Below are 14,684 nucleotides of genomic sequence, written 5' to 3'. Positions count from 1 at the left end.
CTATTTTTTTTCACCTTTACCTACTCTGCCAGTTTTATGCTTACCCTGGTCCTTCACAGATGTGGCAGCGGTGGGGTCAGCAGTAGGAGGTGCAGGAAAGGTGTTTTGAATTTTTTTTTCAATCGAGCCAATCGAGAGCAGCAGCTGGAGTTGGGGGAGCAGTCTGAAGCTGAAGCGGAGGTGGGGCCTTCCGGGGCGTTCTGGGGCCTCAGAAATAGAGGAGCCCCGGGAGCCCACTATTATCGACCTGGCCAATATTCTTCACACGTATATGCGGCAGCAGCAGGTACGAGATGCCCAGTTGGTGCGGACACAACAAGCCAAGAGTAGCGATTTAAAGCATTGCAGCCCCAGATCAATCTGCTTCAGTCAGAGGAGCTGGCCCGCACCCCTCCAACATTTGATCAACCTTCTGGTAAGACAGAGACTGTACGGGCAGATGTTGTGGGTTCAGACACAGGCCCCCCTCCTGCCCAGGTAAACTTTGGGGTCTCCCATGAGGATGGCTCTACAGCAATACACTTGAGATCTACTCAGGAGCCAAAGCTTCAGCAGCTGACTGCTACTGATGATATTGAACATTTTCTTGTCACTTTTGAGAGAATAGCAACAGCATGCAGATGGCCAATTGGAGATTGGGCCTTTAGGCTCATTCCATTATTGACAGGCAAAGCTAGGAATGCCTATGTTCATATGGACATTGATGATGCTGCAGACTATGAGGAAGTTAGAAGGGCTATAACAAAAAAATGATATAGATCCAGAAACCTACAGACAGAGATTTTCAGCCTTGAGGTTGAACCAGATGAAGGCCCAAAAGAACTATATGTCAGGTGAAAGGTGTTTTATGGGAAGTGGGTTGACCTGAAAGGGAAGACGGTGAATGAAATTGGAGAAGTTACTGTCCTGGAACAATATCTGAGAATGCTTTCCCCTGAGCTACAGGTCTGGATTAAGGAGCACAACCCTGCAACGGCCGTAGAAGCAGCTGGCCGAGCTGATGTGTTTGTTGCTGCCAGACGGAAGAAGCAGCCGTGGAGCTTCACTGCCTGGAAGTTAACTAAGGATCACAAAGGGCCAGGTGTCTCCTGGTCAGTACAAAGGGTGGATTCAGTGGGGGGTAAGGCTCCTGTAAAGGTGAAATCTACAGAGGTTAACTCATTTTCTAGATCTTCCAAGAGACTTATTGGTTACATGTGTGGTGTAGAGGGGCACACTAAATTTGTCTGCCCCAATAATTCTCTGAAACCAATCCAGGTGTGCTATGTGCCCAGAGGTGATCTGAAGTCAAAGAAGGAGCCACGACAATCGCAGAGAGAGATCATGGTGGAGGTGAATGGCTGTGAGTTAAAGGCACTTATTGACAGTGGCAGTGACCAGACCCTTGTTCATAGACAGTTCATTCCTCCTCATAGTGCGTGTATGACTGAGACTGTGCCCATCTGTTGTGTACATGGAGATGACAAGCTTTATCCCACAGCAGGTGTTCATATCAAAGTTCAAGGCCAGAATTATCTCCTGAACGTAGGGGTTGCTGATCATCTCCCCTTTCCGGTGGTGCTGGGTCAGGATTTGCCTGTTCTTCTTGATCTTTTACGTCCAGGTCAGGTCTGTAAAGTTGCACTTACCCGGGCAAAAGCCAAGGACATCAAACAATCTACCCAACCTCTCAGTGAACTTCCTTTTTATAATGTTGAAATTGAAACTAAACCTGGAAGGGATGGTAAACGTCTTCACCACACATGTAACCAATAAGTCTCTTGAAAGATCTAGAAAATGAGTTAACCTTTGTAGATTTCTCCTTTACAGGAGCCTTACCCCCGGCTGAATCCACCCTTTGTACTGACCGGGAGACACCTGGCCATTTGTGATCCTTAGTTAACTTCCAGGCAGTGAAGCTCCACGGCTGCTTCTTCCGTCGGGCAGCAACAAACACATAAGCTAGGCCAGCTGCTTCTACGGCCGTTGCAGGGTTGTGCTCCTTAATCCAGACCTGTAGCTCAGGGGAAAGCATTCTCAGATATTGTTCCAGGACAGTAACTTCTCCAATTTCATTCACTGTCTTCCCTTTCAGGTCAACCCGCTTCCTATAAAGCTTCTTTCACCTGACATATACTTCTTTTGGGCCTTCATCTGTTTCAACCTCAAGGCTGAAAATCTCCGTCTGTAGGTTTCTGGATCTATATCATTTTTTTGTTATAGCCCTTCTAACTTCCTCATAGTCTGCAGCATCATCAATGTCCATATGAACATAGGCATTCCTAGCTTTGCCTGTCAATAATGGAATGAGCCTAAAGGCCCAATCTCCAATTGGCCATCTGCATGCTGTTGCTATTCTCTCAAAAGTGACAAGAAAATGTTCAATATCATCAGTAGCAGTCAGCTGCTGAAGCTTTGGCTCCTGAGTAGATCTCAAGTGTACTGCTGTAGAGCCATCCTCATGGGAGACCCCAAAGTTTACCTGGGCAGGAGGGGGGCCTGTGTCTGAACCCACAACATCTGCCCCCACAGTATCTGTCTTACCAGGAGGTTGATCACATGTTGGAGGGGTGTGGGCCAGCACCTCTGACTGGAGCAGATTGAACTGGGGCTGCAGTGCTTTAAATTGCTGCTCTTGCCCTCACCAACTGGGCATCTCGTACCTGCTGCTGCCCCATATACGTGTGAAGAATATTGGCCAGGTCGATAATAGTGGGCCCCCGGGGCTCCTCTATTTCTGAGGACCTGGCCCCACCTTCTGCTTCAGCTTCAGACTGCTCCCCAACTCCAGCTGCTGCTCTCGATCGGCCGGTGTTTTCCCTCCTCCTACTGCTTTCTTCATGTTGGAAAAAAAATTCAAAACACCTTTCCTGCACCTCCTACTGCTGACCCCACCGCTGCCACATCTGTGAAGGACCAGGGTAAGCATAAAACTGGCAGAGTAGGTAAAGGTGAAAAAAATGGGGTTTTATTTACCCAAAATATCTACAAACTCAACAGAACAGTCCCAGAGTCCAAACATGAATCAGCTGAACAGAACAGAACTTGGTTACAACATAATAAATACTCCTCAAACCAAGTGACACCATCATCTCCTGACTGTGGGTTTATATTCGATGCTGGCCAGTCCATAGTAAATTGCCGGGGAGCGAAAACATTCCTCTCCTTAAAAAGATACGGCATAAATGAAGCAGCTCCAGAGAACCCTCTGGCTGTAGCAGAATGGCACAATCCAGTTATCCAGCCCCCTCTACTCAGGCTGGTGAAATGTAACAGCTCAGGCATTTGCCAGATTATCAGGAGGATGGGCGGCTACAGGACACTTAATATGTTATACTTAACACTCGGCCCATCGACACTGCTACACAAATTCCATCATGGCTGATTTGTTATCCCCCTCAAACCCAGTCTCTGGTCTTCTCCATAATATTTGACACCCTAAGCAAGAAGCTATTAAATATACCCAATGACACCCTCCACAACCGTCTGTGGTAATGAATTACACAGACTCACCATCCTCTAACTAAAGAAATGCCTCCTCGTCTTCATTCTATATGGACATCCGTCTGTTCAGAGGCTGTTCCCTCTGGCCCTCGACATACACACTATAGGAAACATCATCTCCACATCGTCCCAGTAAAGGCTTTCAATGTTTGATATGTTTCAAAGAGATTCCACCTCATACTTGTAAATTCCAGTGAGTTGGCCCAGAGCATCAAACACTCCGCATGGAACTGTCTCCAACTCACTCTGTGATCTCTTGCTCCGCAGACATGTCCCAACAGGCCCAGCTCGCTTTCAAAACTGATTTATGATCTTCTATTGCCTCAAAACTGTTCCACTGTTAACCATTGGTTTGTCCTTAGATGCCCCACAGAATTTCTCAGTCACTTCTACCAACAGCGTGAACAATTCCTGGGTGAATATGAAGGAAGGGATTCCTACATCGATCCTCTGATCCGTCCAGAGTTTCCCAGCATCGAACCTGAGGTGGAGACATCTCAGGGTCACACTGAGCACAAGTTCCAGCAACAAGCTGTGGCTGGTGTTTAGAGAGGGAAATAGCCCTCACTGTGGAATGTGAGTGGGTGGTCTTAGTCCAACAGCTCCCTCTAAATCTATTTATTTGTTTATTGAGATACAGTACTGAAAAGCCCTCTCCAGGCCTTCGAGCCACACCGCCCCGCAATTCCCCAGTTTAATCCTAGCCTAATCACAGGAAAATTTACAATAAGCATTAACCTACTGAGCGGGACGTCGCTGTAGGGGCATCAGCAACTAGTCCCGAGTGTGAATCCGGCCAGCTCCTTGCACGCTTTCCATCCGTCCGTGTTGGTTTGAGCAAACATATGCTACGGAAATGGAAAATTGTGCTGCCTGATGCGCCTCAAGGCAAGAACTGACCTTGATATCCCACAAATCCAACCTCCTTCACCCACCTATATCTCCGGTGCCCACATCGCCATGCTGAGTTTATGGTGAGTTGTTGTTCTGAAGCTTTCGACAGATTGGAGAAGTTGTGAGGATGGAGAAAGTTCCTTCTTCTTGTGGGCATCCTGGCTTGTGGGTCCATTTAATTTACCATTTCCTAAACTGGTGTTGTTGTGGACAGTGAATAATGTTGCCAAAAGATTAGGTGGGATAGAGATCAGTTGCAGATGGGGCAGAGAAGTGGCAGATGGAGATTAATTGAAGTAAGTGTGAGGTGTTGCAGTTTGGAAAATCAGGTGTAAAGTGACAGGAACAGTCAATGGCAGAACGCTGAACAATGTTGCTGATCAGAGGAATCTGGGAATCTGAGTTCATAGCTCCCAACAGTTTGATAGGCTGGGAAAGAAGGTGTAAGGCATGTTTGCCTTTATAAGTTCTGGAGTTGAGAAGTTATGTTAAAGGTGAATAAAGTTTCAGTTAGACCCCATGTGAACTATTGCATTCAGTTCTGTTCACCGCATTATCGGAAGGGTGGAGAGACTTTGGAGAGGGTGAAGAAGAGGATGTTGTCTGGATGACAGAGCAGGTGTGATAAAGAAAGGTTGGACATACAGATTGTTCTTTATTTGTCTTTATTAGATGCCCCACAAAATCTCTCAATCACTTCTCCCAACAATGTGAACAATTCTTGGGTGAATATGAAGGATGCATTGCTACATCTCTAAGTACAAATACAAAGTCAGTGGACTATTTATCCTTCGATACACAATACACACTCAGTGGCCACTTTATTAAGTACCTGTACACCTGCTCAACAATGCAAATATCTTATCAGCGAATCCTGGGGCAGCAACTCAATGCATAAAAGCATGCAGACATGGTTAGGAGATTGTGTTGTTGGTCACACCAAATATTGGAATGGGGAGGGAATATGATCTAAGTGACTTTAACCATGGAATGATTGTTGGTGCCAGACAGGGTGGTTTGAGTACAAAGTTCAAAGTAAGATTTATTATCAGAGTACATACACGTCACCACATACAAACCTGAGATTCCTTCTCTGCAGGCAGACTTAGGAAATCTGTAGAACTGTAACTGTAAATTGTAAAGATCAGGAACTGTTAACTGTAAACAAACTGTGCAAATGCAGATATAAATCAATCTTCATAAATAACAAGCATGAAATAGTGATATACAGAGTACTTAAATGGGTGTAACTATCCACTTCTGTTCAAGAGCCTGATGTTTGCAGAAACTGCTGATCGTGTGGAGTTTTCACGCACAATAGACTTTAGAGTTTACAGAGAATGGTATGAAAAGCAAACACAATGAAACCCAGTGAGTGGCAGTTCTGTGGGCAAAGCACTTTGTTAATGGGAAAGGTCAGAGGAGAAAAGCCAGACTGGTTCAATCTGACAGGAAGGTGACAGTAACTCAAACAATCACATGTTACAGCAGTGATATGCAGAAGAGCATCTCTGAATGTGGAGGAGGGGGATCCAATGCATCAAAATGGAGACAGCCTCAGTTTACAGAGAATGGAAAGGGGTGTCCCACAGAGGACAGCTGATGCTTCAGAATAACACTGGACCATTACAATATATCAGTGCTACCAACATCTCCTGCCTGTTTATTCCCAGATAAGCCTGAGATTTCTCGGGACTCAGGATGCACTCGGACTCCCGAGGTCATCACATGTGTGTGTGCGGCCAGATCAAACCCACCCGGAGAGCTCACCTGGCACCTCCCCCTCGCCAACCTCAGCGGAAACCAGACACACGGTCGTTTCCAGACGTGGCAGGTGGCAGACGGGCAACTGGTGACTGGCTCGCTGATCTTGGGTGTGGACGAGGGAGAGGAGGATGTGACCGCCTTCTGTACTGTCCGAAACCAGCATGGAGAGGTCATGTTCGCAGTTTCCCTGTGGATGACAGGTGAGGTTGACTAATGAATAATGGTCATTGTCACATTGCTAGTAATGGGATCTTGCTGTGTACAGACTGCTGCCCTGCTTCCGTTGGGACCAGATCACAAGCTGAGGAACACATTGAGATGGTGAAATGGGAATCACACTCTCCACTCTCCTTTAAGACCCCACTGCCTTCATCCAAGGATTTAGGTTTTTCTCTCAATGTGTAAAGGACAAAGCCCAAGTAAAATTGGAAATGAATACATGGATCTCTCTCTCCCACTGCCGTTGGCACTGAAAAGCCGAATGTCCTGGATATTACATCAGAATCAGGTCCAATATCACCGGCACATGCTGACAAATGTGTTGTTCTGCAGCAAGACTACATGGCAATGTACAGTACAATATCTATAAATTACAAAGAGAACTATATACCGTGCCTATAAAAAGTATTCACCCCCTGAAAGTTTTCATGTTTTATTATTGTACAATATTGAATCACAGTGGATTTAATTTGGCTTTTTGACACTAATCAACAGAAAAAAACTTACGTGTCAAAGTGAAAATGGATCTCTGCAAAGTAATGTATATTAGTTACAAATATAAAACACAACATAAGTGATTGCGTAAGTATTCACCCCCTGAAAGTTTTCATGTTTTATTATTGTACAATATTGAATCACAGTGGATTTAATTTGGCTTTTTGACACTAATCAACAGAAAAAAACTTACGTGTCAAAGTGAAAATGGATCTCTGCAAAGTAATGTATATTAGTTACAAATATAAAACACAACATAAGTGATTGCGTAAGTATTCACCACCTTCAACTCAGTATTTAGTAGATGCACCTTTGGCAGCAATTACAGGCTTGAGTCTGTGTGTATCGGTCTCTTTCAGCTCTGCACCTCTGAACAGTGCAATTTTTCCCTGTTCTCCTTTACAAAACTGCTCTTGCTCTGTCAGACTTCATGGGGATCACAATTGTACTGCCTTTTTCCAGTCCAGCCATAAATTCTCAATTAGATTGAGGTCCATACTGTGACTTTGCCACAACAGGACATGAACATTGTTGTTTTTAAGCCATTCCTGTGTAGCTTTGGCTTTATGCTTGGGGTCTTTGTCTTGCTGGACAAGAAATTTTCTTCCCAGTCCCAGTTCTCTAGCAGACTGCATCAGGTTTTCCAACAGGATTCCCCTGTACTTTGCTGCAATGATTTTACCCTCTGCCTTCCAAACCTACCAGGGCCTGCTGCAGTGAAGCATCCCCACAGCGTGATGCAGGCACTGCCATGTTTCACTGTGGGGATGGTGTGTATTCATGATGTGCAGTGTCTGGCTTACGCCAACAATAGCATTGATTCTGATGGCCAAAATGTTCAATTTTGGTTTCATCACACGATAGAACCTTCTTCTACCTGACTTCAGAGTCTCCCACATGCCTTCCAGCAAACTCTAGCTGTGATTTCATGTGAGTTTCTTTTCAAAAGTGGCCTTTGTTTGCCGTTCTCCCATACGCTGAAACTGGTGAAGTACCCGGGCAACAGTTGTTGTATGCACAATCTCTCCTATCTCAGCCACTGAAGCTTGTAACTCCTCCAGAGCTGTCATAGGTCTCTTGGTGGCCTCCCTCACTACTCTTTTTCTTGCACGGTTACTCACTTTTTGAAGACAGCCTGCTCCAGGCAGATGTACAGCTGTGCCATATTCTTTCCATTTCTCAATGACTGATTTAACTCTTCTCCAAGGGATAGTCAGTGACTTGGAAATTTTATTGTATCCTACTCCTGACTTGTACTTTTCAATAACCCTATCAGGGAGTTGCTTGGAGCATTCTTTTGACTTCATGGTGTAGTTTTTGCCAGCCCCCTGACTCACAAGCAGGTGGACCTTCCCGACACAGGTGTATTTTTACCACAATGAATGAAAGCACCTTGACTGTACACAGGTTTCCAAAAACAAATCTCCATGTAACTAATTATGTGATTTCTAAAAGCAATTGGCTGCACCAGTGATGATTTGGTGTGCCATTGTTAAAGAGGGGTGAACACTTATGCAATAAAATATTTTGTGTTTTGAATTTGCAATTTCTTTATATCTCTTTGCAGAGATCCGTTTTCGCTTTGACATTAAAGAGTCTTTTTCTATTGATTAGTGTCAAAAAAGCCAAATTAAATCCACAGTGAATCTGTGTTGTAAAACAATAAAGGATGAATACTTTTTATAGGCATGATATATATTTATAGAAAGTAAATTGAATTAAATAAGTTGTGCAAAGGGAGAGCAAAACAAAAAGTGAAAAGAATGGTGAGGCAGTGGCAGTGAGGATGAAGCTGTTCCTCACACATGAGTGTCTGTCTTCAGGATGTACTTCCTCCTTGATGTAAGCATTGAGAAGAAATCATATCCTGAGTGGTGAAGGTCCATAACAACGTCTTTGTGAGGCTTCAACTTTTGAAGATGATTTCAGTACTGAAGAGGCTAGTGCCCGTGATGCTGCTGAGTTTGGAATTTACTGCAGCTATTTTGAGATCCTGTGCAGTAGCCTGTCCATAAATGAGAAAGGGTTTGACTTGTATAGTGGACTATTCTGAAGCTGTCCTGTTGCTTGTTTTTACAGGTGGGGTCTCTGCTGTTTGGATCACAGTGTTACTCACGAGCAATGTCATTCTCAGTATGCTACTGGCTGGGTTCTTCATCTCCAGGTACATCCAGAAGTAAGTCCAGATGAACGTTCAAGTTCGGTTTTATTGTCGTTTCAATTGTATACATTTATACCATGAAATGAAACAACGTTCCCTGGACCAGGGTATACAAAACAGTGCATATAACATACACACAACACATAAAACAACATTACCAAATAAATTAACAAATAATTAAATATATTCTGTAAGATTAACATTGATCATAAGGTGCATTAACAACACTTCATAAATGATGAGACCTGGGTGGTGTCAGGGAGTTCAGTAGTGGGGAAGAAGCTGTTTCCCATCCTCACAGTCCTTCTCATAATGCTACGGTTCCTCCTGCCTGATGGTGGGGATTGGAGGGGGCAAAGATGGTCAAAGAGTTTGTGAGACGGATGGGAAGGATCTTTGACAATCCCAAGGGTCCTGGTTAACATCTTTCCAATTGCTGTACCAGACAGTAATGCAGGTGGTCAGGATACTCTTGATGGCACTCCTGCTAAAAATTGGTTAGAATTGAGGGAGGAGGTAGCCTCAAACACCTCAATCTGTGAAATCCTGGCTGAGGAATATTCAGCTTCTTTTCAAACCCTACCCTCTGTTGTCTGCCTGTGGGTGACTGCTTCGATCGGGTCTGCATCTGTTCCTGTCCATCTCCCTTACTGACTGGGAGCCAACAAACATTCACGTTCGTTGTTACATCCTACATGCTGGTGGTATACAGTGCCTATAAAAAGTATTCACCCCTCCTTGGAAGTTTTCATGTTATATTGTTTTACAACATTGAATCACAGTAGATTTAATTTGGCTTTATTTGACACTGATTGACAGAAAGACTCTCACATGTCAGAGTGAAAACAGACCTCTACTAAGTGATCGAAATTAATTACAAATGTAAAACACAAAATAAGTGATTGCATAAGAATTCACGCTCTTCATGTCAGTATTTAGCAGATGGACCTTTGGCAGCATTGGTCATCTGTGGATAGGTTTTTTCCTGCTTTGCACATTTGGATGCTCTGATTTTTTCCCCATTCTTCTTTAAAAAACTATTCAAGCTCTGTCAGATTGCATTGGGATCATGAGTGAAAATCCCTTTTCTAGTCTGGCCACTAACTCTCAAGTGGAACGAGGTCTGGACTCTGACTTGACATTACATTTGTTGTTTTTAAGCCATTCCTGTGTGGCTTTGGCTTTATGCTTGGAGTCATTGTCTTGCTGGAAAACAAATCTTCTCCCAAGACCCAGTTCTCCTGGGAAATGAGGATTTTCCTGTATTTTGCTGCATTCATTTTACCCTCTACCTTCACAAGCCTTTCAGGGCTTGCTGCAGTGAAGCATCCCCTCAGCATGTTACAGCCACCACCATGTTTCATGGTAGGGATGGTGATTTCTGATGTTCAGTTTTGGGGTTATGTCAAACATAGCATTTAGTCTGATGGCCACCAAGCTCACTTTTGCTTTCAATCTACCATAGAACCTTTTTCCAGCTGACTTCAGAGACTCCCACATGCCTTCTAGCCAATGCTAGCTGAGATTTCATGTGAGCTTTTCTCAACAGTAGCTTTCTCTTTACCACTCTCCCATAAAGCTGGGACTGGTGAAGCACCCGGGCAACAGTTGTTGTTTGCGTAGTCTCTCCCATCTCAGCCACTGAAGCTTGCAACTCCTCCAGAGTTGTCACAGGTCTCTTGGTGGCCTTCCTCACTAGTCCCCTTCTTGCACAGTCACTCAGGTTTTTGAGGATGGCCTGCTGAGGGAGATTTACAGCTGTACCATATCCTTTACATTTCTTGATGATTAACTTAACTGTTCTCCAAAGAATATTCAGTAACATGGAAAAGTTCTTTTATCCATCTTCTTTTATCTTGTGCTTTTCAATAAGCTTGTCACAAAGTTGCTTGGAGTGTTCTTTTGTCTTCATGGAGTATTTTTTGCCAGGATACTGACTCACCAGCAGTTGGAGCTTCCAGTTAAATGTGTATTTTTACCAGAATCAATTGAAACACCCTGACAGCACACAGGTTTCCATTTAACTAATTATGTGACTGCAGAAACTAATTGGCTGCACCAGTGATAATTTGGTGGTCATTATAAAGTGGGGGGGGTGAATATTTATGCAATCAGTTATTTTGTGTTTTATATTTGTAATTTTGTAGAGATCTGTTTTCATCTTGACAATAAAAACAGTATTGATCAGTGTCAAGAAAGACAAATTAAATCCATGTGATTCAATGTTGGAAAACAATGAAACATGAAAACTTATGGGATGGGGGTGTGAATACATTTTAGAGACTGTATACTACAATCAACTGAAATATCTTGACAGTATACAGGTCTCCAAAAACAGATCTCCACTTAACTAATTATGTGACTTCGAAAACCAATAAGCTGGACCAGTCATGATTTGGTGTATCACATTATACGGGGTGAATACTTATGCAATCAATTATTTTGTGTTTTATATTTGTAATTAATTTAGAACACTTTGTAGAGATCTGTTTTGCATCTTGACATGAAAGAGTCCTTTTCTGTTGCTCAGTCAAAAAGGCAAATTGAATCCATTGTGATTCAATGTTGTAAAACAAGAAAACATGAAAACATCCAAGAGGGGGTGAATAGTTTTTATAGGCACTGTATATGTTATGGCAATTAGCAGCAGCACTGTACATTACAGACAGGGCAAAATAATTTATTAAGAGACACAGCACGGAACAGGCCTTTCATTCCCAAACCCGAGCTGATCACAGGACAAGTTACAATGACCAGTTAAGCTACTAACTGGTACGTCTTTAGAATGTAGGAGGAAACTAGAGCACCCAAAGGAATCCACGTTGTCATGGGGAGGATGTCCATGGCGTCTGTATGTTATACATAACTTACATGATAAAATAAACCAACCTAAACAAAGGGAGCTCCAGATCCAAAAACACGATGAGGGAGACTGGGAATTCCCTGGCTTCCAGTCTGGTCCTTGTCATCCCGTGGTCACACAGCGCTTGGGTGGTCACACCTTGATCACTGGTCAGAGAATACGTACACGACACTGGAAGAACTCAGCAGGTCAGGCAGTATCCATGAGAAAAGTGTAGCCAATGTTTCAGGATGAGACCCTTCATCAGGAATGGGGAGAAAGAGGGGGCCGAAGCCCAGTAATAGAGATAGGGGAGGGGGAAGGGCTAGAGGCGCCAGGTGGAGAATCAATCAGAAGAAGGATAAAGGGGGGAGGGGATAAGCATGAAAGAACTGTAGAGATAAAGGAGCAGAAAGTTGAAAGGGGAGAGAGGCAGAGAGAGACCTGGGATAGGGGGAGGGGGAGGGAATTACCGGAAACTGGAGAATTCAATGTTCATTAAACCAGGCTGGAGGCTACCCAGACGGTAGATGAGGTGTTGCTCCTCCAACCTGAGTTTGGCCTCATCATGGCAGTAGAGGAGGCCATGTATGGACATATCTAGATGGGAATGAGAGGCAGAGTTGGGTGGCAACCGGGAGGTCCTGTCTATTGTGATGGACGGAGCGGAGGTGCTCGACGAAGCAGTCCCCCAATCTGCTTCGGGTCTCGCCGATGTAGAGGAGGCCGCACCGGGAGCACCGGATGCAATAGACACCTCCAGCAGACTCGCAGGTGAAGTGCTGCCTCACCTGGAAGGACTGTCTGGGGCCCGGAATGGTGGTAAGGGCGGAGGTGTGGGGACAGGTGTAGCATTTGCGCTTGCAAGGATAAGTACCGGGTGGGAGTTCTGTGGGGAGGGATGTGTGGACCAGGTAGTCGCGGAGGGAACGATCCCTGCGAAAAGCTGAGAGGGGAAGGGAGGGAAAGATGTGTTTGGTGGTGGGGTCCTGTTGAAGGTGGCGGAAGTTGCGGAGGATAATGTGTTGGATCCGGAGGCTGGCGGGGGTGGTAGGTGAGGACAAGGGGAACCCTGTCCCTGTTGTGGTGACGGGAGGATGGGTTAAGGGCTGAAGTGCGGGAAGTGGAGGAGATGCGGGTGAGGGCATCTTTGATGACGCCAGAAGGGAAACACACTTCAACTCTGCCTCTCATTCCCATCTAGATATGTCCATACATGGCCTCCTCTACTGCCATGATGAGGCCAAACTCAGGTTGGAGGAGCAACACCTCATACCGTCTGGGTAGCCTCCAGCCTGGTGGTATGAACATTGAATTCTCTAATTTCCAGTAATTCCCTCCCCCACCCCTTCCCCTATCCGAGCTCCCTCTCTGCCTCTCTCCCCTTTCAAATTTCTGCTTTTTTATCGCTACAGTTCTTTCATGCTTATCCCCTCCCCTCCCCCTTTTATCTTTCCTCTGATTGGTTTTCCACCTGGCGCCTCTAGGCCCTACCCCCTCCCCTATCTCTATTACTGGGCTTCGGCCCTCTGTCCCCACCCCCATTCCTGATGAAGGATCTCGGCCCGAAACATTGGCTACTCTTTTCTCATGGATACTGCCTGACCTGCTGAGTTCTTCCAGTGTCGTGTACGTATTCTTTGATCCACAGCATCTGCAGTTGTGTTTTTATGTTTCGATCAGTGGTCAATTGTCAACACCACAGGTGAGGTGTCCAAACGAAGAAGGAAACTATTAAACTTTCAGATATTTCTCTTATCTCTGAGTGGAGTAGAGTTAATTGAGGTGATGGGAAGGTGGAAGTGGGGAGGATGAGGGTTGGGAAAAGGGAAGGGAGTGGGTGGGGAAAACGGGGAGATGGGAAGGAGGAAGGAGGAGGTGGGGCAGAGTGGTGCTGAGGGTATCAAATGGTCTGGATGTCGCAGTGAGGTGAGATTGGGGTGTCGATTTGGCTGACAACAATGCTCTGTAACTCTAGTCCAACCTTCTGCTGTTCCAGGCGGGATGCACGGACCAAGGAGAGAGCCTCGGAGACCCTGGACACGACCGTCAGCTCCACTGCACACTTGACCACACCTCAGGTACAGGTCAGAGTTCAGTCCAGTAAAGGGCAGGACACCGGGAGCACAGCGCTGCGGGGGGGACATTGAGGGGGGAGTGCTCACAGATTACTATGGCCTGGGGTTTAGGAGCATGGGTGAGTGAATGAGAGGGAGGGAAGGAGCAAAAGTGAGGGAGTGTGAAAGAGAGATGGAGGGAGTGAAAGGGACGGAGATAAGGTGGCAGAGGTGGAAAGAGAGAAAAAGGAGGAACAAGAGAGTAAATGAATGAAATAGACAAAGATAGGAGACTTGCAGGGAATTGGGAGGAGAGAGTAACTGAGAAGAAATGAGGGAGGGGAGGGGAAAGAACAAGAGGACTGTGCCCACAGCAGGGTTCTAGCCTGTTATTCACTAGCCAGTGTTCAGCGTTTTAATATCTTTGTCCTCAGTATTCAAAGTTTAAAGTAGATTTATTATCAAAGTGTATACATGTCACCACAATCCATCCTGAGATTTATTTTCTTGTGGGCATTCATAATAAAAACTAAAAAACAAAACAGAAGCAATTAAATCTCCACACATCATTGATGCAAACAACTAGTGAGCAAAAGATAACAATCTGGAAATACAAAATAAAAAGTAACAATACACAAATAAGTAATAAATATTGAGAACCTGAGTTGTAGAGTCCTTGGAAGTAAATCCAGAGGTTGTGGAATTAGTTTCGTGATGGGGAGTGAGCAGTTCAATGGTGTTTGATGCAGAATTGAGATTTGCTTTT

General features: G+C 44.9%; 1 protein-coding gene across 1 annotated transcript in view; it reads left to right on the top strand.

The window, feature by feature from the left end:
- LOC140737582 (myeloid cell surface antigen CD33-like) overlaps positions 1-6,338 on the top strand; it is a 71,803-nt gene extending 65,465 nt beyond the window's left edge. The window contains exons 5-6 of the mRNA XM_073064062.1: positions 3,846-3,898; positions 6,051-6,338. Of these exons, the coding sequence (XP_072920163.1) occupies positions 3,846-3,898; positions 6,051-6,233 (236 nt within the window). The 3' untranslated portion in view covers positions 6,234-6,338. The remainder of the gene's footprint in view (positions 1-3,845; positions 3,899-6,050) is intronic.
- The last annotated feature ends 8,346 nt before the right edge of the window (positions 6,339-14,684 follow it).

This window comes from Hemitrygon akajei, chromosome 1 (assembly GCF_048418815.1).
Source record: "Hemitrygon akajei chromosome 1, sHemAka1.3, whole genome shotgun sequence".
Classification (NCBI taxonomy): domain Eukaryota; kingdom Metazoa; phylum Chordata; class Chondrichthyes; order Myliobatiformes; family Dasyatidae; genus Hemitrygon; species Hemitrygon akajei.
Note: the sequence above shows the minus strand (reverse complement) of the source record. Positions and strands in the feature narration are given on the sequence as shown.